At 38.4% G+C, this 24222-nt stretch overlaps 1 protein-coding gene across 4 annotated transcripts in view; it reads right to left on the bottom strand.

Moving 5' to 3' along the window:
• The window catches only part of PTPRM (protein tyrosine phosphatase receptor type M), a 748757-nt gene that overhangs the window by 7489 nt on the left and 717046 nt on the right, over nucleotides 1–24222 (bottom strand). For all 4 annotated transcript variants that reach the window (XM_075826409.1, XM_075826410.1, XM_075826411.1 and 1 more), the window contains 6 exons: nucleotides 21100–21235; nucleotides 19447–19596; nucleotides 16615–16788; nucleotides 15125–15256; nucleotides 9594–9719; nucleotides 7350–7513 (listed from right to left, as the gene is read on the bottom strand). In XM_075826409.1, coding sequence (XP_075682524.1) covers nucleotides 7350–7513; nucleotides 9594–9719; nucleotides 15125–15256; nucleotides 16615–16788; nucleotides 19447–19596; nucleotides 21100–21235 — 882 coding nt within the window. The remainder of the gene's footprint in view (nucleotides 1–7349; nucleotides 7514–9593; nucleotides 9720–15124; nucleotides 15257–16614; nucleotides 16789–19446; nucleotides 19597–21099; nucleotides 21236–24222) is intronic.

The following is a 24222-nucleotide window of genomic DNA, read 5'->3' as shown; positions in this document are numbered from 1 at the left end:
GGAGTTACTGTCACTAGTACTTCCAGGGCAAAAAGGAATTTCCTACATTATTAAATCTATCCAGTGTCTGTTTTCTGTTTGAAGAAAATGTAAATTACAATGTAACTCATCAGTAATGTGAAACCTAAGGGTTTTCTATAAATACTACTCAGATCCCCAAGCTTCTTCAAGACCCTGAGGAACATTTACTGAATACTTAAAGTAACAAGAGGAAAATAATTAACTTTATATAACTAGGTTATTGTATTTGGGTTGCAGCTACAATATGCTCTACTGATCATGTTTAGTAACCTAGGTACAGTATTACTAGTATGATCTAAAACAGTTTCCCAACCGGTGTATGGAAGCTAAATGTGGCTCTTGAATCCCTTTAAAAGGAGATTTTGCAGCAGCTGAGGTATGTAATATTAAAAAAATTATTAACTCCCTATTATAAATTTTATGTTATTTATACAGCTTTGGATTGGTGTTTTCTGGCCCCTCCAGAATAAATGATGCTAAGGACTCAGCCTTTAGATATATAGAACATATACACGTCCACTTTTAACTCGTTCGCATAAATGGGTGCACTATTATGTCCTAATTGCGGTCTTTCAAACACAATAGGATGTAATTGTAGGCCCAGTGAATGGAATGGGCACAGAAGCTGTGCCCACTCCATCTGCAGCAGGTGCCGACATCTTGTTACAATGGCCAAAATAGGAGTTACCCCCGATCCAGGTATCTTGGTGGTTGAATAGGAGGGGGCGCCCTCTCTCCCCCATTGGCCGATCGTATCGCTGGTACCAATGGGTTTGCTATGGCAACTAGGGGCTTAACAAAGTTCCCCAGGCCTGCCACGGCTATTTGCTAATTTTACACTGCCAGGCAATAATGATTTAATATACTAAAGTATACCAAAGAATTATGTATGTGATCAAAGAATTGCATTTTGAAATCCGATAGTGGGACATAAAAAATTGGTGTAAAAAACAATAAAAAAAATAAATCATCGGTTACATCAATGAAAAAATAAAAAAAAAGTTATGAGGCGTCATAAACAGGATTTTTTACCATGAAATGTGTTATTATTGTGCAAGAGTAGTAAAAAAAAAAAAAAAGATACATATTTGGTATCGCCGTATTCCTATTGACCCATGGAATAAAGCATAAATTTGAATTGCTGAAAACAATCGCAGAATTGTTTTTTTTTCCAATTCCTCCCCAAAAGTTGAAAGAAGTTAAGGAGGCTCTGTCACCAGTTTATAACTGCCCTATCTCCTAAATAATTTAGACGCTTTGATGTAGATAACTACGGTTTTGATTTTTTTTTAAAAAAATCTTTATTATTAAGTTATAAACATTTTTCAATTTAAGTAAATTTTTTCTAAATGCCCAAATGGGCGTTTTTTTCTATTCACCAAGTGGGCATGGTATAGAAAAGTGTATGACGCTGACCAATCAGCGTCATACACTTCTCTTCATTACAGCCCAGCTTGAGTCACAGCCCAGCGTGATCTCGCGAGATAACGCTGTGACATCACTTCATCCCGCAGGTCCTTCACCGGAGCGACGGAGAAACAGTAGTTATCTACTTCAAAGTGCCTATAAGATTAGGTAGGAGATAGGGCAGTTATAAACTGGTGATAGAGCCTCTTTAACAATAGGTACCTCAAAATAGTGCCTTTGAAAAATATAACTCATCCCACAAAAAACAAGCCCTCATTCAGCTCCGTCGATGTTAAAAAAATGGCTACTAGAATGTAGGGACACAAAAAAAAGTTAAAAAAAAAAAAAAAGGGTTTTCATTGTGCTAGAGTAGTAAAACATAAAAAACCTATATAAATTTGGTATCGCTGTAATTATAACGATTCACTGAGTGAAGGTAATATGTCATTTTTACCACATAGTCATCTCCGTAAAAATGTAAGTAAAATAACAATGGCGGAATTGTTGTTTTGCCATCCCTCAAAAAAAAGTGTATAAAAGTTTCTTAACAAATTACATGTACCCCACGATGTTGCCTTTAAAAAATACAACTCGTCCCGCAAAAAAAAAAAAAGACCTCATATGGCTACATCGACTGAAAAAGGTAAAAGTTATGGCCCTCGGAAAACAGTAAAAATGTAAAATAAAAAAAGTCACTGTGTCCTCAAGGACCAAAATAGCATTGTGTCCTAAAGGTGTTAATTGCATTGTAATCTTTTTTACTATCATTGTACCCACAGGACATATCTTCAGTGAGGTTTTATAGATTATGTCTGAAATAGATCAAAGTTATTGGCTCAAAGTAAGATTAAAATGTGGTTGTCTTCTATGGACCTTTAGGGTCCAATATTATGTCAGTGCCTGGGCCCACCGCAGCACCGTTTAGTACTCTGGTTGGCAGTCTGACCCTGAATGGGAGAGTAACAAGGAATTTGAATAGTCCGTAGCTGTTCTTCTCGAATTTCCCATATTGCTTCTGATTGCTAAGGAAGTTTATTAAAGAGGCTCTGTCACCACATTATAAGTGCCCTATCTCCTACATAAGGGGATGGGCGCTACAATGTAGGTGACAGCAGTGCTTTTTATTTAGAAAACGATCTATTTTTACCACGTTAGGAGCGATTTTACCTTTATGCTAATTAGTTTCTTAATGCCCAAGTCGGCGTGTTTTTACTTTAGACCAAGTGGGCGTTGTATAGAGGAGTGTATGATGCTGACCAATCAGCGTCATGCACTTCTCCCCATTCATTTAGTCAGCGCATAGTGACACTGCGTTGTTCGCTATGTGCTGTCTTATACTGACACATTAACGTTACTGAAGTGTTTCGACAGTGACTAGACATTCCTTCCAGCCAGGACGGGATGGGATGTCTATTCACAATCCCGGCACTTCGTTAACGTTTCTGTGGTACTTACAGCAGAGCAAGCGTAATCTCGCGAGATCATGCTGTAAATGACAGTTTACAGCGAGATTACGCTTTGCTCTGCTGTAAGTACCACAGAAACGTTAACGAAGTGCTGGGATTGTGAATAGACATCCCGTCCTGTCTGGAAGGAATGTCTACTCACTGTCTAAACAAGTCAGTAACGTTAATATGTCAGTATAAGACAGCACATAGTGAACAACGCAGTGTCACTATCCGCTGACTAAATGAATGGAGAGAAAATTATATGATGCTGATTGGTCAGCGTCATACACTCCTCTGTACAACGCCCACTTGGTCTAAAGTAAAAACACGCCCACTTGTGCATTAAGAAACTAATTAGCATAAAGCTAAAATCGCTCCTAACGTGGTAAAAATAAATAGTTTTTCTAAATAAAAAGCACTGTTGTCACCTACATTATAGCGCCCATCTCCTTATGTAGGAGATAAGGCACTTATAATGTGGTGACAGAGCCTCTTTAAAGGTGTTTTCTAAGATTCAACATTTATGAGCTATCCTTAGAATATGTGTGATCCGTGTGCGTTCAACCCCTAGAACCCCAACTTATCAGCAGAACAAATGGGTTTCTTCACTGCAGTAGTAGAGATGTAGCTAAGTTTATCTTGACTCTGATAACTTGCTGCAGCGTGATATCACGCAACAAAAGCCATTGAAATGTCATTGAAAAAGTCAAGTTTCTTACCACTGTGTATTTAATGCGTTAAAAGTCAAGATAAAGATGGCTACATCTGTACACACATCGCTGCCCATGTGTGAACGGCTGTCTCTGAGTGTTAGGGGCTGAGCTGGAGTACCTGACACGATCACATGGCTGGGAACATCGCTGTGAGGTGCTGCAGTGAAGATGGTGCTCCAGTGGCCCCTTTATTCTGCTGACCCCTGGGACCTCCACCGATCGCACGTTGTTAGCCCGCCCTAAATTTAGCTCATCAATGTGAAAATCTTGAAAAACCCCTTTTGAGAAATTGCTGATAATACAATTTCCTAACATATTCGTTAAAGTGACTCCTGAAATTGAACTTCACTTTAGATGAATAATGTGAAAATGATTAGCATGGTCAGTGGTGTTGAAAGCAGCAGGAAGAACTAGAAACATGTAAAGTTAATAACCTTTGGATTTAGGAGAATGAATGTCAGTGGATATAAATGGCTGTCTGGGTGTAAAGAGTAGCATTGAGACCTCTTTACGAGGGATCTGCAGCTAAAATTCAGGGGTGAGAGCAAATAAAGAATTCTTTCCATAGATCATGTATCGTTTTCTATGCTATAACAAAACTACCAGCAAATGTGCTCAAACAAGAAAGCCTAGAATGTAACATTATTAGGTATGGATATTGGTACTAGTGAAGTCGTTCACCTGTGACCTTAGTCAGAGATATTTAACTCTAAATACCAGGCCCACATCTCTGCAGTCAGACCTCTATTTCATTCTCCTTTTAAAACGCTCTCCATAAAGGTTACTTCAGTCATCCTCAACAAACCAGAACATACTTCAATCTTACTAGAAGGTTAGTCACTTAGATGAAGGAGATTTCAAGCATATTCACTGCTTGTTTCAAAGCTTGCAATGCAGCTAAAAGGTCACGTCTGACCTTAAGGGATACAAACTTGATGGAGCTTTCTCAAATGTAAAATCACTTTTATAATCCAGGAGATTTACATGGAACAATAGGAGATGCTGAAGGGGCTTCCTGCTGGTTGTCAAGCAGAGGGAAATAATAGTCCGTAGGCCCGGCCTCTTGTGTAAAGTGTCCGGAACATTTTAATGTTTAAATATATCAGCTTAAAACTGCAGTTACCAAATATATTGAAATAGATATTACTGCATATTCTAAAAGAAACTTGTAAGATAATGATAAACTCAAGAAAATGTGATAAACGGGAATAGAACAGCTGCACTTGCGGGTTATATTGACGTCATTCTCACCATGTATCTCTAAAGTCAATTTTTAGTTTGTTTATTTAAATTGTTTCAACTTCCAAAAGCCGTAACCTTTTTTTTCTGTCAACATAGCTGTATGATGGCATGTTTTGTTCCAGACAAGTTGTATTTTTAAGGGCACCATTTAATGTACCATATAATGTATTAAGAAACTTTAAAAAAAATTGTGGGGTGGAATTTAAAAAAAACACAATTCTGCCAGAGTTATCCTTGATTCTGGCCGCTGCAACGGGGTGTCAGCTGTATAAAACCGCTGGTACCCACCGCGTATGGTGTGGGCTCAGCTCCTGATCCCGTGCCATACTGTTAGTGCATACATCTGCTGTACATGTACGGTGGATGTCGATGAGGCTAAGTTACGTCAGCTAAGCACAGCGCAATCCAAGACTTTTTGCTTATTTGTGCCCAGCTTATTCATAATGTGCTTACCTACATTTAGGAGTAGTTAATTTTTATGGATTTGTTTGTCTCTAAATGAGCCTTAAGACTGGAGCTTCAACAAGGGGCTCTGACCAATCACCTTCGCTTTTGTTCAGCACAGTATGTGAGGTCGCATGACAGGCCAATCAGATGTAAGCATGTCGAAGCAGCATCTATATTATGTATTCTAAGGCCTGGAGGGGGTGGAACCGCTAAATGAATATTCATAAACAACAATTTTGAGATGTACAGATGAAATTCAGTAGGACCATAGTATAAGTTATATGAAGAAAATAACCCTCAAACAGAGTTATTATAACTATTATATCCTTCTAAACTGATACCGTAATTTGGTGAGAAATGAAGAAGCAGAAAATATTTCACATAATTACACTAAAGCCTCAAAACTAAATCTAATATCACATTTTTCAATATTTTGTGTGTCCGGTCTTCGCTTTTATTACACATTCAATCCTTTTTTGAAGACATAGTTTCAGTTTTTCTAAGAAATCTGCATATATATTTTTTAATGCTTCTTGTAAACACCTGCAAAGTTCAGTTAGGTCAGACGTTGGGAGCATTTTCTGCATCTCATGATCCAAATAATGCCAAACATTCAATGATATTGAGGCCTGGGAACTAGGGTGGCAAGTCCTTTGTTCGGAGGACACCGTAAGCTTCATTGTTTGATTAGTATATCTTGATCTTAAAGGATAACTAAACGATCAAAAAACTTCTGACATGTCATAGTGCCATGTCAGAAGTTTTCATCAGTGGGGGTCTGAGCACTGAGACCCCCACTGTTCGCTCAAATGAAGCGGCAGAAGCGCTTGGGTGAGCGCTTCATTTCTGATCAGCTTTTCTCAGAAAGCCGAGCAGTTGGTGTACGGGCCCATACACTTTCTATTGAACCCGTACACCATTACCTCGGCTTTACGAGTAAAGTCGATCAGAAACAAAGAGGCTCAGCGCTCACCCGAGCGCATCTGCCGCTTTGTTTTAGCAAATCCGTGGGGTTCTCAGTGCTCAGACCCGCACCGATCAAAACTACTGGCGTGTCACTGTGACACGTCAGAAGTTTTTTGAAAGTTTAGTTACCCTTTAACAGCATTGGCATGGTGGATGTTATCTTGATGTGGAATTATTTTTGTTTTTCTGAATCACGTCTTCCAGAAGGTATTACATAATAAAGTAATTGTTGTTTGCATAGCATTCACTCAAATTGAAAGCCACCAAACCAGAAGTTGTTATACATCCCAAACGTTCATTGATCCTCTAGCATGACTTACTGACCGTTATATAAGTAGTTTGAAGAGACTTTAGTAGCATACATACTGCCTACTGTTACTTCTAAAGATCTCAAATGTAAACTCTTTAGTCTCTATATCCTTACTCCACATCTCAGATCTTTAATTTTAGTGTTTTAATTCAAATGTTCTTCATTTATGTCTATTTCCTTTTCTTTGTAATAGCTTCCTCACAGGTACACATCCTTTGAGACCCATAGCTTTGAATTATCTTCTCACAGTAGAAAGATAGACATAAAACACCTGTGGATTTTGTTCTGAAGCCAAAGTGGAGCTTGAGTACTGGTTTTTTTCCACTTATTTTTCTTTTCATTTTCCGTTTTGTTTTTTTTTAAATCTCCTAAGAAATATATTTTATAGACATTTTAGATGCACATGATAAAGAAATTAGTAAGGCAGGAAGAAGCTTTTGAGAATCTCGGTGTGTCTTTGAATATTAACATAATGTAAGTGACACCTGTAAGAAAATCTTTTGTTGGGTGGAAAGAACTATAACTTATTAGTTTTAAAATAAGAAGAATGGTAGAGTTAAAGTGGCAGTAGGGTGCACAAAAGTAAATCGTGGGAATTAAAAACTGATATATGTTATATCATACTTCGTGTAATAAGTTGCCTCATTCAGACAACCCCTATCCATATGTCATAACTTATATTCTAATAATTTAATTCCTATTTTGAAAAAAATTGACACACAGTCACAACATTCTACACAAAATTTACAACATACTGACATTTTAATAAAATTTACTTGATTTTGGATCACTTACAAGCAGTGTACAACTGTTCGACCTTCTCCTCCATTATATTCTTCTTGCCACTTGTCTACTTGGCGAATGAGCTTTAAAAAAGATCTTTTAGATACTGGAGTGTCTCTATACATTGGCCAGCCCAGGAACTGGAACTGCTGAACCATCCTGTAACCATCCTGAGGCTGAAATCACAATAGCAAGCCAATAAGATATCATATTATTACTTTTACAATTGAAAGAACATAGGGGTTATGTGAAAAAAGTGTTCTAAGAGATTATATAATAAGAGCGGAAACATTCATCAATACAGACAAACATTTCAGACAATTTGTCGCATTTCCTCAAACGAAGGCCTAGCATTCCTTGATCTTCCTCCACAATCATGCTTCTTGCTGGTAAATGCCAGTGTGACAGCTGAAGATCTTGCTACAGAATAACATAGCATTCAAACTAAAAATTAAGGTGTCCTACTCTTTCTCCGCTGAGATAAATTTGGCAGTTCAGCCACCAAAGAAGAGCTGGTGGTCAAATGCGATTTTATTTTCTAAACAAAAGAGAAGCTCTATGGGTTTGTGGGTTGTATGACCTTGCAGAGCTGATATTTTATTAGCTAGGGAAATAAAATCCCAAGTGACACCGGTTCTCCAGTGTAAGTATTCTGCCAAGCAACTTTCTAGACATATGTGTGTGATATGTGATCTGTTCGAGAACCGTTAATACAATACATACACTATACTAGTCCTTCTCAATGAATTAGAATATCATCAAAAAGTTGATTTATTTCAGTAATTCAATTTAGAAAGTGAAACTCATATATTATATAGATTCATTACACACAGAGTGATCTATTTCCAGCAGTTTTTTCTTTTAATGTTGATGATTATGAAAACCCAATATTTAGTATCTCAGAAAACTAGAATATTATATAAGCCCAATTTCAAAAATTATTATTAATACCGAAATGTTGGCCTACTGAAAAGTATGTACAGTATATGCCCTCAATACTTGGTCGGGGCTCCTTTTGCATGACTTACTGCATCAATGCGGCGTGGCATGGAGGCGAACAGCCTGTGGCACTGCTGAGGTTTTATGAATGCCCAGGTTGCTTTGATAGTGGCCTTCAGCCTGTCTGCATTGTTGGGTCTGGTGTCTCATCTTCCTCTTGACAATTCCACATAGATTCTCGATGGGGTTTAGGTCAGGCGAGTTTGCTGGCCAATCAAGCGCAGTGATACTGTGGTTATTAAACCTGGTATTGGTACTTTTGGCAGTGTGGGCCGGTGCCAAGTCCTGCTGGAAAATGGAATCAACATCTCCATAAAGCTTGTCAGCAGAGGGAAGCATGAAGTGCTCTAAAATGTCCTGGTAGACGCTGCGCTGATTCTGGACTTGATAGAACACAGTGGACCACCACCAGCACATGACATGGCTCCCCAAACCATCACTGACTGTGGAAACTTCACACTGGACCGCAAGCAACTTGGATTGATGCCTCTCCACTCTTCCTCCAGACTCTGGCACCTTGATTTCCAAATGAAATGCAAAATTTACTTTCACCTGAAGACAAGACCACTGAGCAGCAGGCCAGTCCTTTTAAAGTCTTAGGAAACCTACGCAGGTGTTTTGTGTTGATTAGCTGATTAGAGTGTCACACTATTAGTCTACAATCGTCAACTTTTTCCCCAATATTCTAGTTTTCTGAGATACTAAATTTTGGGTTTTCATTAACTGTTAGCCAAAATCATCAACAATAAAAGAAAAAAATGCTGGAAATAGATCACTCTGTGTGTAATGAATCTATATAATATATGAGTTTCACTATTTGAATTGAATTACTGAAATAAATGAACTTTTTGATGATATTCTAATTCATTGAGAAGGACTAGTATGTCCAAAATTATGTGGACATCTGATAAAAACACCTACAATATATGAGCTTATTGGACATCCCATTCTAAAACCATGGGCGGTAATATAGATTTGGGCCAACTTTCGTGGCTTTAACAGCCTCCTCTTTTCTGGGAAGGAATAAATTTGGAGTGTATCTGTGGGAATTTGTGCCCATTAAGCTAAAAGAGCTTTTGTTAGGTTAGGCACTGATGTTGGGCGAGAAGATATGCTTCACAATCAGCTTTTTCTATTCATCAACCTCCTGATGCACCTGAACATATAATTTGGAGGGTAGTCTTTATACTTTTTGGCATATAATGTATATTATAAAACACATAAAAAATATTTAAACTTTATTTCGTAAATTTTTACCCGTGCAGCATTATAAATCCTAAATATTCGGCTTATGATGTCTTCCTCTAAATCAGCAGATACAAATTCCACTTGAATTGGCCCATGCCTGTGTACTCCATTCTCTGGCCAGTACTGCGGACATAGCTGAATAAAAAAAAGAGAGGAACTTTACAAATTTTCAATAGAATGTTCATTATTTTTTATCGACATATTTTGCAGAAAATTTTTATTTCATGGATCTGCACAAGATTATAATCTGATTGTTTAACTGATAGCCTTTAGCCCCGTTCTGCCACATACAAACGAAATGCTACCTATATAACCTGGAGAAGGCTCTGGACTCAGGGCCGTATTTACCACTAGGCACGACCCCCTAGGTCGTCCAGCAGGGGGGGGGGGGCGGCTGCTGGAGGATCGTATTTTTAGTTAATGTATTTCAATACATGAATGTAGTGAGCGGGCCAGCGGCTGTGTAATACAGCCACTGGCCCGCTCCTGTCAAGTGTGCACACGGCCAGTATGAGGTGATGCGGCCTGTGCTGCACTAATAAGCGCCGGCACTGAAGACAGAGAACATGGTCGGCGCACTGAAAAACCCCCATGTCCTCTGTCTTCAGGCCCGGCGCCGCTGCTCATTAGTGCAGTGCTGGTCACATTACCTTATGCTGACCGCATGCGTACACTTGTCAGAAGCGGGGCAATGACTGTATTACACAGCCGCAGCCCCGCTCTAACGGCGGAGATCAGAGAAACCTCTCATCTCTGCTGCTATTCCCCTGAAATCAAAGCTGACCGAAGCATTCAAGGGGAAAATGCGAAGGGGGATCCCCCTTGGATCGCGTCACAAGGACCCTAGGGCTGTCTAACCATATTTCCTGTTGTTAGGGCATACTTAGGTATGTCCTAACAACTGCCTTTGTACTATCAGTACACAGGCTAATGTACTGGCATATAGATATATGCCAGTACATTAAAGGGGTATTCCGGTTACAGCAAGTTACCCCCTATCCGTAGGGTAGGGGGTAATTTTCTGATCGGTGGGTGTCCGACTGCTGGGACCCCCACCGTTTATGAGAAATGGGGTCCCGTACCCCTCGTTTGAACCGAGCAGCAGGTCATTCTCTATGGCAGCGCCGGAAATAGCCGAACGCTGTACTCGTGTATCTCTGGCGCTCCGATAGAGAATGAATGGAGTGGCAGTGCGCATGAGCGACCGCTCAGTTGAAACAAGGGGTATGGGACCCCTGTTCTCGTAAATGGTGGGGGTCCCAGCTGTCGGACACCCACAGATCAGCAAGTTACACCTTACCCTACGGATAGGGGGTAACTTGTTGGAACTGGAATACCCCTTTAAAGCTTAAAATTGTCATTGGTTAGTTTACATCATGTGGTGGCCGGTTACCTAAGTTCATTGGCCTACTTTTAAAAGTAGGCCAATGAACGGAGGTAACCTGGGACCATGTGATGTAAATGAACCAATGACAGCTTAGAACAGTCACTTCTTAGTTAACTATCACAGACCCAGGAAGGCCAGTATTATAATGGTTTTGCTTTTTTACTTATTAATGTTACAATTGTTTCTTTTGTGTTTTTTTTTTTTTTTTACAGTTTCGGTCATTGAACTACGTTGGATTCGAGGACTACTTAGACGACAGCGTTTTTATTTTCAATAAATTGGTTAACGCGGGTTGTGTAGGGGGTTTTATTTCAATAAAATATTTTTCTGTGGCTGTTTTTTTTAAACAATATTACTACTGACTTAGTAATGGTGGCTGTCTGAAAGAGAGTGTCCATTATTAAGGTGGGGCTTAGTGTTAGCCTGTGAAGAGGCTAACACTAACCCCCTCATTATTACCCTGGTACCCACCGCCACCATGGGTGCCAGGAAGAGCCAGGTACGATCCAGTACCTGACCATCTGAAGTGATGCTCGGTCACTGGGGCGGTATTATTAGGCTGGGAAAGCCTAAAAACAATAGGCTTTCCCACCCTGGTAATGCTAGGCTGCTGTTGCTATGTTGTATCTGACTGGTTATGAAAAATGGGGGGGGGACCCCACGTCATTTTTTGAAATAAATAATTAAAAAAACAACTTGGCGTCGCCCTATTTTTCATAACCAACTAGATACAATAAAGCAGCTGCAACCTAGCATTACCAGGGTGGGAAGGGCCATTTTTTTTGGGCTTTCCTAGGCTAATACCAGCCTGCGTCCGCCCCAGTACCCAACCATCACTTCAGATGGTCGGGTACTGGATCGTACACAGCTCTTCCTAGCACCCCTGGCGGAGGAGGGTACTGAGGTAATAATGGGGGGGTTAGTGTTAGCCTCTTCACCGGCTAAAACACAGAGCTTCGCCTTAGTAATGGACGTGTCTGTCAGACAGCTGCCATTACTAAGGCAGTAGTAATGAAGTTAAAAAAACACCTACACAGAAAAAAATATTTGATAGAAATAAAAGCCCCCACACAACCCTCGTTAATTATTTTATTGAAAATAAAAACACTGTCATCAAAATAGAACCTGTAAAAACACACACAAAAAAAACCAACAACACATTAGCAACACTAATAACTAAAAAACCAAAACTATTATTTCAGGATCTGTGACAGTAAACTAAGCAGTGACAGCTCTAAGCTGTCATTGATTAGTTTACATCACATGTTCCCAGGTTACCTCCGTTCACTGGCCTACTTTTAAAAGTAGGATGATGTACTGAGGTAACCGGCAGGGCGTTTTTTGTTCTAGTTGGGAAGGGGGGGCACTGCAGGACTGTGTTTTTTTTTTCTTTCTAAAAAATAATAATGTGTGACCTGATCAACAATAGGGGAAATGGGCCCCAGTGTTCATGTAGGGGGCAGGGGAGGGAATGTTAATGGGGTAGCACTGAGTATTTATTTTAGGGTATGTCCACACGTAAACACTGCAGATTTTCTCACAACGGATTTCATTGCGAAAAATCTGCAGCATAATACAGTAGCGGTAGAGTGGATGATATTTACACAAATCTTATCCACATGCTGCGTAAAAAAAACACAGACAAACCGTTCATGAATTGACCTGCAGTTTGCTTTTTTTAATCCGCAGCATGTCAATTTATGTTGTGGAATAGCTGGTTTTCTGTTGCTGGTTTTCACTATTGAATTCAATGGGAGGTAAAACCTGCAACAATTAGCACATGTTGCGATTTTTGCGGCAGAAAAGCTGTGTTATCGGGGGCGTCAGCACTCAAAGTACCTAGGACACCACAAACTGTAAATACAGCCCTGTCTGGACCATGTGTTGTCCATATCCTTTAGTACTCTTGAAGTACTGTTCTTGCTGTTTCATTGCAGTCCATTTTTGAGGATTGAAACAAGTCATGCAGTCAAGGTGGCAATAATTTGTTCTTTCCGTAGAATTACCAGATATGAAGAGGATAATGTGGTTTTGAGTTTTAGGATTTGGGTACCAGAATAGAACTCCTAGACAAGTACATCAGTGTTACAGGGCGTATTTTTGAGTTTTGACATGTTTTCAGTGTTCTCAGAAGTCTTGAAACATTAAAGTCTTGAACTATTTGTGGCCCTCCTTTCAACCCTTTAAACCATACATCTAAAAATATCTTTTACTGACCATTTTAGTCTATTTTGTGTCATCACAGATAATCCTAATAGGATATATAATGTAACATCTGCCTTTTACTGTGATCATAAGGCCATTTGCTACATACAAATTCATGCATGAGGGATTCACAGTTCCACAAAATAGTTTTCCCCTTATACTGAGGTTAATTGTGCAGAACAAATAAGCCCTTTACATGGATACAATCACTGTACTGGAAGTTACACATGCTCCTATGTACTCATTTATTGCACACTAAAAAGGTCAACTTCTTAACTTTGGAAAATGTTTTGGAAAAACGGCAGATTATCGAGATCTGTGTTTGTTCAGCCATAGAGTAATATGTAAGTTTGATCCAATCTATAAAATGGCAGCATGTTAAATGTGTACTCCAGCACACTGATATCTCTAGGGCCCTCGCATAACACAGAGCAAACAATTTCGATTCTTAACTTGTTTGTCTCTCTCTATGTTCATCATTGCAGATAGAAAAAATAGCTTGGATCATCAGTAAGATCTATTGCCAGCAGTGATAAAACTTTTAAAAGCATGTACTGCTATCCTTGCCACATACAGACATATTTCCCTTCTATTTTAAAGGGTCAACCAATATATCAGCAGATATCATTGCAGCTAACCATGATCAGACCCTACATAACAGGATAACCAGGGGCTGCACCCTGTATACCCAATCACAGGGTCTATGCCCAGTGTAACACAGTGGGTGACCTATTACTGAGAAAAGTACAATATGTGGCACTGGATTAGCATGGAATAGCAACAGAAACTGTACAGGTTTACCACAAAGTAGACAAGTGGCATAGTGGCTCAATGGCTATAATATGTTGTTGTTATATAAGCAACGGGGGAATAAAATAAATAAAGAAAAATATATTGGACATAAAACATTTGGCAATTTTGCTTTAAATGTCTTTTCAAACCACTTATGGTAGACATAAGTGGTGAATAATAAAATCTTAGGATAAAACATGTAACTCATGGAAAATAAAATGCATAGATGCAGCTTTCAAGTAAGGCTCTGTTCACTCTTACGTTTTTAGACTTCCATCAGGTGTTCTGGTATTTTTGAGGGCAAGGTTAGTGCAGTCTGCAACACTATTCTTGCCGTCAAAAATCACAGAGGTCTAACAGAAACCTGACAGAGCCCATTATAAGGCAATATCATCCTTCATGATTCATTGGGATCTGTTCAAAAGCAGATCCGGTATAGCTGATATTCAGCTTTAAGTAAAAATATTTAACAGTCTTTCTGAAAAAAAAACCAAGTACAATAATGATGTCAGCAAAAAGCATGGAAATAATGCAAGAATATTACACAGATCTCAACTGTACTTGTTGGAAAGATAAAGATGGAGCGGTCTGCGGTGTGCCGTTATCACACAGTTATGCAAGTGTTTATACTGTCGCTTTAATCTTCTAAGACATAGCAGGTTATTAAAATGACTGCAAAATAATTAGAAAAGCTTCTCAAAAACATTTGTCGTAAATAACTGGCTGTCACCCTCACCGCACATGCGACAAGTAGGCTAGGAGTAATAAAAATGTATTATGTTCTGTATTTAAAAAACATTTTCCTTGCATAAAAATACATTTCTTTGCATTGACCAAGTGAATGCATAGTAACTTTCATACAGGTGACACAACAGGGCTTATCATATGCATATCATATGGATTCACACATCACATATTTGTTGCAGATTTTTGTGGCCCAAAGGTAGAAGTGGTTTCAAAAGGAATGGGAAATATAAAGGAAAAAAACGTAGACTTCTACTTCCTCCTGGATCCACTTCTGGCTTTAGTTAAAAAATCTGCAACAAATATGCGATGTGTGAATCCAGCCTTCCTCTTGGCATGTGGATAGCTGTGCTGAAAAGTGAACTGCTCTGAATGAATTCTGCCAGTGCATGCATGATTTTAGCCAACGTACCTGTGCAGGGTCTACATCATTTAACATTACTATTGATGTACAGTGGTAGTCAAGGACCAGCCTCCAGAAGTCTTTTACTGTGTTCGGTAAGGGATGTTGGGTGACGATGAAAGCTGAAGGCTGCACATAGCTCTAAAGAAAGGAGAACAAATTATAATGAAAATGAAGAATCAGGATTTCAAGTATGTTCAATAGCAGAATGTCACAAACCAAGACATTGTTAAGATTCACAAATAGGCCAAGGCCCCTTTGGAAGTTTTTTCTTTTTTTCTTGTAAGAAATGCCACCTATCTGCCTGACTGTAGTAACAACCTTTTCCAATCCTTGAAATTCACTCTTTATAACATTTTCATCTTCCAATAATAATAATATAGAATTTCCTCTCTTTTTATTTTCAAAGGACTGGACAAGAAATTGATTTGTGAGATCATTGTGTTATCTTGTAGTTTTTGTTTTTTTTAGATGTTCACATTCTAAAAGGAAGGTGAAGGTTAACTTTTAACATTTGTACGTATTAAATGCTTGACACAATGGAAAGGTTTACTCCTAAACTTAAATAAATACTATAATTTAAGTCCATTATCAAGCAGACTGCTGCCGCAGATCCACAGCACCAGAGTTGTGGCTACCCTTTCCTCCACCCAGAGCAAAGATTCGGTTTTCTGTTCTAGTCATGTATCTTATTACCCCAGCCATGACAGAGTGGCCTGTTGATGCACCACCTCCCTGGCACCCAGCACGTGGGGCACATGCCCCGCCAGTCCCCTCCTAGTCACATTTCTGACTAGAAAAGGGCATTTAGGGCAAGGTATGAGTTAACAAAGATCTTTCTCGGCATACCAAATATTAGATAAGTGATTTATTCAGTATAACTCATGTAGAGCCAAGAGAAAATATACCGCAAAATCAAGAGCACCAGAGAGGATTCAAAGACTGTATACCACCAAAGATAGACAAACATGACAAACATTAAAAAAAAACACATTTGTGTGATGTATGGTGTAAATTATCCCGTCCTTAAGAGTATATTACCGGGACTACAGCCAGTGGTGAAGTCAGAACAAGTCCATTAATAGAACTCCACAGGTTCACACCTCAACCATGGATGAATGCATTTATGTTGATGATGTCGATTTAATTTCCTTTCTCTGAAGGATTGTTTAAATTGCAATTCAATACACAAAACAAGAAGAAACTGAGCGTGAAAAACTGGTCTACAAAGTCCTGTAGAGCACAGACAACTCCGTATCAAGGGAAATAATGCAGCAATGTTCTGTCCTGCACTTCATCAATGTCCTTATGTTCTACTGGCATTGTGAAACTTTAGATGACATTACTTTCCTTTGCAATACCTTTCACTTATTATTGTTTAAGTATACCCTGATGTGTGCTCTGCCAAGCTCCAGGCTGTTTTCTCTTATTTGGGAGATCTCATTTTGTTGGATTATAGATTATATTCTCATTAGTATGAACTATAAAAATGTCCTCACATCCATCAAGGCTGCATTGATGTAGTTACTGCTTTCACCGTCTATTGTTATGAGAAATGGGAGACAGCGGTCTGGAGGTAAGACGTCCATGCAGCGGTTCTTTTCATGGTTCCTAGGCAAGAGTGCTATACTGCAGTCTTCTACCCGTAGGGTTGGAGTCACCATGTTCAATGTCTGTAAACACAACAATGTTAAATTAGCAAAGCACGTTTATTTCTTAATAGTTATTTTAAACCACGGTTGTACAACCTTTTCGGTTCTGAGGGCCACATTGTCGGCTTGAACCACTCCCAAGGGCCACAATAAAACTTTTAAAGGAGTATATACCATAAATGTCTGACAGGTGAGGCTTCCACTTTTGAGACTCCCAACTATCGGGAGATCACAAAAACAGCTGATGGTTTCACAACTCCTATAAACTTTAATAGAGACAGCTTGCATAGGTGGCAACCTCATCTCCTTTTCTCTGATGTGCCAAATAAGAGATCAGAAGGACCCCCATTCTCCTGATACATGGGGGTTACAGAGTGGGAACTCCCACCTATCAACTATTTATGGTATATTGTGTGGATATATCAAAGTCTATGATGGGAATACCACTTCAAACCCCTTAAAGTGGATCTGTCATATAGATATGCTGCCCTATCTGAGGGCAGAATAAAAAAATTCCCGTCTATTTAGCTGTATGAGAGCTTGTTTTTTGTGAGACAAGTTGTCATTTTTATTGCCACCATTTTGGCATTTTGGGGTAAAGATAATTTATTAATTAACTAATATTTTTTTTTTGAGGGAGTTATTTGAAAATAAAAAACATTGTTTTTTGCAATTATTTGTATTTTTTTTTACTATGCAATATAATCAACATGATAGCTTTATTCTACAGGTCGTCACAATTGTGGAAATAACAAATTTGTATAGTTTTTCTGTTTTAGTACTTTTACATAATGCAAGCATTCCGAGAGCCAAGACTTTTTTATTTTTCTGCCGTATGAGGGCTTGTTCTAGGAAGATGTGTTGTAGTTTAGCCCCATTTTGGGGTACCTATAATTTACTGATTAACTTTCAGACATTTTTAAAGGGCTCGAATTGGAAAAAAACTAAATCCGCCACCATTATGAGTATTTTTTTTACGCCATGTGCAGTGGGGTAAAAATAATATGCTTAACTTTATTCTACCGGTCATTACAATTGCAATGCCCTATATGTATTTTTTATGGTTTACTATTTTTAATCAATACAATTAGTCCCTATTAGTGCCAGACAAACTGTGCCCCCAAAATGTTATGCCCGTAACAGAGTACGCCACACAGTGCCCCCTCCATAACAGTTCTAGCTATACAGTGTCCACCATTAGTGTCAGACACAAAGTGCTTCCCATTACTACCAGCCAGATTATCTGTCTCTGCTCCCATGCTGCACCTCAAAGCTCCTTTTCTCTATGACATGGAAGTTACATGTGAGTAACCACCAGGGAGTGCTCACATGTATCTTCCAAGACCCGCAAGGATATCTATGACCACTGAAGGGAAAAAAGAACGGAGCTGTGTCTTATAACGGCATTGTGTTCTCTGCATCAGAAAGATGTGGCTGTCCTACGACAGCCATGTCTTTCTTAATTATTGGGACACATAAAATCTTGACTGTGTCCTGATGGCTGTGGGCCACAAAGAACAGCATTTCAGGTCACAGGTTGTACAACCCTGTTTTATATTAGTGTAAATCTTTAGGATGTTGCTATGTTAACCTGCCCGGACAGCAGTGCTCCAGGATCAGGAAAGTCAATAGGAGTGAGCAATACTGCTATGGAATGCTAAGTTTTCCATAGCATTATATAAGTGGTCAAACTATCGCAGCTTCAAGTCATATAAGCGGTTAAACTATCGCAGCTTTAAGTGCCCTAGTGGGATTAAAATTAAAGTAAAATATAGTTTCACAAAAAATACAAAAAAAGGTTCCCCCCAGAAAGGTTCCCTCCCTTTTTTTTATTAAAACATCTTTTATTGTTTAAAAATAGTTAACTATAAAAAAAATACATATATGGTGTGGCACAATCGTAATGACCCGTAGAATGAAGTAAACATGTTATTTATGCAGAAAGAAAAATCTAGCGGATATGCTGTTTTCTTCCGATCCCCAAAAACTTTATAAAAGTTAAAGGCTATGTACACCTTATCAGGGCATTTTTTTTTTTTTTTTTAAATAAACAAGTCAAATCAGTGTGTTTGGTGCAACTTTATAAATAGTTTTTAATAAAAATTCAGTTTCCTTTTTGAGATACAGCTGCTTTGTATTCTGTACACAAAGCAGCTGTATCTAGAGCTAAATCCTGCTCCCGTCAGGTCCGTGGGACTGACGGATTCAGGTCATAGTGAACGATACAGCTGCTCGGTATAGAGAATACAGAGCAGTAATATCTCAAAAAGTATAACAAATTAAAACCATTTATAAAGTTGCACCAATCACATGACCTTTTTATTAAAAAAAAAAAAAAGGACCTTCAAAAGGTGTACATAGCCTTTAAACTCTAAATTACATGTAGCTTAAAGAGGTGCCAACAGAAAATGTCAAATCGTCTACCAAAAATGCAACCCCCATACGGCTACGTCAATAGAAAATTAAAAAGTTATGGCTCTCAGAATACTGTGTTCTTTTTTCCATAAACCGTGCTTTTTCCATATACACGTTTAGTATCGTCATAATTGTACCGACCAGTAGAATAAGCGTAACATGTAATTTATGCTGCACGGTAAACTGCGGTCATGTTACAGATATACATGTTTCCAGGCTGCAGCTTTTTCCTGCTTAAGATAAATGAAGTTTATCTAAACTTACTCTAAATTCCTCTTTAATTTGACTGGAGTTTGTTTGAGGGTCCACTTTATTCATTTCATAGTATACTGATCGGACCTGAGACGCAGAGATTGAGGTGTCTCCACATAAACAGGCTTCTAATATGGCATCATGGATGAACACATACTGTTCCTAAAAGATGAAGAAAAAAATAATTTGCATACAGGAATTCACAGTTTATTTTATTTGGAATAAAAATCTAAAATTAAAAAATGAATAATGTTAATAATATTCGGTATCAAAATGAGTCCATATTTCTATACCAATATGATTGTATGTAAAAGAAAGAAATGTGTCCATCTAATTTAGCTGTTAGCAATCTTTTTCATCGTCATCATCCTCCTCATCATTATTATTATTTATAATTTTATTTTTTAATTATATTTTTAATTATATTATTTGCTATGACCAACAATTGTTCCGTTATTAGTTTTTTATAAACTTCTGATTTTCTTAACAATAAAAGTCTGTCTGCTTTGCTGTTATTTTGTTATCAAAGAAAATAATATTATTTAACATAATATATAATATATATGTGTAATTTATTCACTGCTTTGTGTTGGTTTAGGTTAGTTTAGTAGTGAGCATAATACCTGTTGGTTTCTGTCTTAGGGCACATTCAGACGTGGCAGAATTTTTCCGCTGCAAATGTTGCTGAAAATTCGCGGCACTTATGCAATGAATCTGCTGCAACATTTGCATATTTGACAGGTAATTCAGATGTTGCGGATATCACAGCGGACTTGCCGCAGATTTCAGCCTTTGCATTGCAAAGGCGGAAATCCGCAGTGAAATTTCGCTGCTTCTGTGAAAATCCTGCACCGCAGCCTAAATCCTGCACCGCAGCCTAAATTCAGCACCGCAGCCTAAATTCTGCACCGCAGCCTAAATTCTGCACTGTTATTTTCTGCAATGTCTGAACTAAATTACCTAAAAAGGTATAGAAACCAATAAGGAAAAATGGCTGCTGCCGATTTCCATTGCAGACTGTCCACAGCGGAATTCAACAGCAATTCCGACATGTCTGAACATGCCCTTAGGGTATGTTCACACGTACAAAAATAAGTGGGTAAAAATTACAAGGCTGTTGGCAAGGGAATACAGCCTCTGATTTCAAGGCGTTTTTGAAGCTGAAAATGAAGATTTTTTTTAATTTGAAGCTTATTTTAATGTTTTTTTTTTTTTTTAAATAATTTTTGAGGCGTTTTTAGTAGTGTCAATGGAAAATCAGCTCCATAAACGCCTCATGAAGTGACATGCTACTTCTTTTTATGAGACTTTTTTTTTACCAAACTTTTTTTAATTCAGCAGCATAAAAATATGACTCATATGGACAACACAGTGTATTTCCCATTGAAATCAATGGGAAACTGTTTGTAGACGAATTTCAAGTTTATTTTGGAGTGTAAAACAAGCCTTTAATGCTCCAAAATAAGATAAGCCTGAAAATAAGCTGTGTGAACATACCCTTAGGGTATATTCACAAAATATAGTCATAGAACAGTTTTTGCTGCAATGTTGCAAAAATCGTAGCCAAAAACGCAATATGACTGCACCATGTGAATATACACATACAATATATTCTCTCTCTATTCCAGCAAACTATATATCACTATATATACATAGTGAATGTACCTCTGTCTGTACCATGTTCACTCTACGAGAGCGAAGTTCCCTCACACAGTTGTAAATATCTACAACTCCTTCCCTTTCAGCCATGTCCAGCATGATGTCTATAACAATAAAGCAACCTGTTCTGCCAGCTCCAGCACTGAAACAGAAAAAACAAGACCATGAAAAAGCAACAAAAACCTTTCAGAGCACATATTGGGTTGGTATAATTCCCGATGTTGCTACGTGTATATATATGTATATATATATATATATATATATATATATATATATATATATATATATATAAAAATATGTATATATATACACACACACACACACACACACATATATATATATATATATATATATATATATATATAGACGTGTGAAGATTTGCCTTTTGTTTTATATTCACTTACAGGTTGGTGATATTATTTAATATTTAAAGCAGGAGTGCAGATGTTGGCTTAAAAAATATGTCACTCTCTAGGTTTGGGTAATGTATTTTAAATCTATGTCTATATTTTGTGCTCTGTATCACTATAAAGATATATTAAGGGCCAGTTCACATCAGCATTGGCTTTACGTTCAGGAGTTCCATAGGAGGTTTCCATCGGGTGAACCCCTCAACGGAAAGTCAAACGTAAACCTTAGCTTCCGTTTGCATCACCAGTGATATGAATGGTGACGGAAACATGGAATTCATAACAATGGTGATGTAAATGGAAGCTAAGGTTTCCGTTTGCCTTGCGTTGAGGGGTTCACCCGATGGAAGCCTCCTACGGAAACCCTGAACGGAAAGCCAACGCTGATGTGAACAGGCCCTAAGAAATCAATCCGCAAAGAATTTTTAACTTATTTAGAAAACAATTATATTTAAGGGAGGAACTTCCTTTTAAACGATTACACCATTCTTGTCTTTGGTATCACTTTTCCTCAACATTAACCCTGCAGTGGTTACAACTGACATCTGTGTAAAAGCACAAGCTTACTATTCCTGTACTGCCCATAGCATGCCACAACCCACAGAAAAGAGTCCACTCATGGGGTCCTGATTTCCACTAAAGCAGGTAACTGGCACACTGTACTAAGGGAATTGGCTTTCAAAAAGGGGGATTCCAGAGTTCCTCTTTAACATTCTACTCCTGTTTAAAAGAGTTCCTATTTAGAGGATACCATGCCTTAAGAAGTATAACCAAAAATTGGAAATGACTAAAGCATAACAGAAAATTGTAATTGACTGTACAGTATATTTTGCTATTAATCTAGGAATACACCATTCAGTCTAATATTTATACCACATGCCTAATATTGTGTGGGTTCCCCTTGTGCCACCAAAACAGCTCTGCCCCATTGAGTCATGAACTCCACAAGACCTCTGAATGTGTCCTGTGGTATCTGGCACCAAGACGTTAGCAGCAGATCCTGTAAATCCTGTAAATTGTAAGGTCGATCAGACTTGTTTTTTCATCACATCCCACAGATGATTGATCGGATAAGGATCTTGGGAATTTGGAAGCCAAGTCAACACCTTGAACTTCTGGTCATGTTCCTCAAACCAGTTCTGTACAATTTGTGCAGTGTGGCAGAGAGCAATATCCTGCTGAAAGAGGCCACTACCATTAGGGAATACCGTTAGCATGAAGCGGTGTACTTAGTCTGCAACAATGTTTCGTTTGGTAGTACGTGTAAAAGTAATATCCATAAAAATGCCAGGACGCAAGGTTTCCCAGCACAACATTGCCTAGAGAATTACACTGCCTCTGCCGGATTGTCTTCTTCCCATAGTGCATTCTGGTACCATCTCTTCCGGAGCTAAGCGACGCACACGCACCTGGCTGTCCTCATGATATAAAAAAAAACATGATTCATTAGTCCATGCCACCTTCTTCCATTACTCCATGGTCCAGTTCTGATGCTCATGTGCCAATTGTGGGTGCTTTTGGCAGTGGATAGGGGTCAGCATGGGCACTCTGACTAGTCTGCGACTACGCAGCCCCAAACACTGCAAACTTTCATGCACTGTGTGTTCGGACACCTTTCGATCATAGCCAGCACCAATTTTTTTCTATAATTTGTGCTACAGTAACTCTCCTGTGGGATCGGACCAGGCGGACTAGCCTTCGCTCCACATGCACATTAATTAGTTTTCGGTTCTCATGAATCTGTCACCGGTACACTAATCGTCTTTCTTGGACCACTTCCGGTAGGTAATAACCATTGCATACTGAGAATACCCCACAAGACCTGCAGTTTTGTAGATGCTTTGACCCAGTCGTCTGGCCATCACAATTTATCCCTTGTCAAAGTCACTCAGATCCTTACTCTTGTCCAATTTTCCAGCTTTTAACACATTATCTTTAAGAACTGACTGTTCCCTTGCTGCCTAATATATCCCACCTCTGGACTGCTGCCATTATTATGAGAAGATCAATGTTATTCACTTCACCTGTCAGTGGTTTTAATGTTATGGCTGAATGGTGTAGACTAAAGTTTGTCAACAGCAACAAGCGAAAGAAAAAGGATAGGGAAATGCAAAATAATGTAATCTATATGAATCAACTATCTTATGGTTTATGTAGAAGGCCATGAAGGAGAAAATATTTAAAAAAAATCCATATGCCTTTTGTATTTCATAAAAATTACTTTATATGAACATCAGTTTCATGTACATTACAAATTCATCCACTACATTCTCTAAAGCATTATATGTACTCCCTGCCCCGGGGAATTTCCAAATTATACCATAATGCAATCAATGCGTGCTTTTCTATAGTACCAGAACCAAGGGTGGTCTGCAAGCAGTTGTTATTTTAAACTGATCAATACTGCATAATATCATAATGATGTTTTTTTCTGATATGTATTACATGTATTAATTTTCTTTAAAAAGGAATAATCAGCAAATAAAGCTTATCCAATAAAAAGTTATGCAGGTTTGTAACATATGTTATGTATATAGTTTTTTTAAATGTTTTTTTAAGATCTCTGTTTGCTGTCATTGTATGAGATCGTTCATTGTTTACTTCCAGAGGATGAAAATCCGTTCTTGTCACGGACACACAAGTGCAAGTCTCTTTACAAGAGAGATCTCCGAACATTGTACCTTAACTGTAACGAGCCCTGCACCTGTGGGATCATCTA

The sequence above is a fragment of the Rhinoderma darwinii genome, chromosome 5 (assembly GCF_050947455.1).
Source record: "Rhinoderma darwinii isolate aRhiDar2 chromosome 5, aRhiDar2.hap1, whole genome shotgun sequence".
In the NCBI taxonomy this organism is placed as follows: Eukaryota; Metazoa; Chordata; class Amphibia; order Anura; family Rhinodermatidae; genus Rhinoderma; species Rhinoderma darwinii.
The sequence above is the reverse complement of the archived record's forward strand: the minus strand, read 5'-3'. Positions and strand labels throughout refer to the sequence as shown.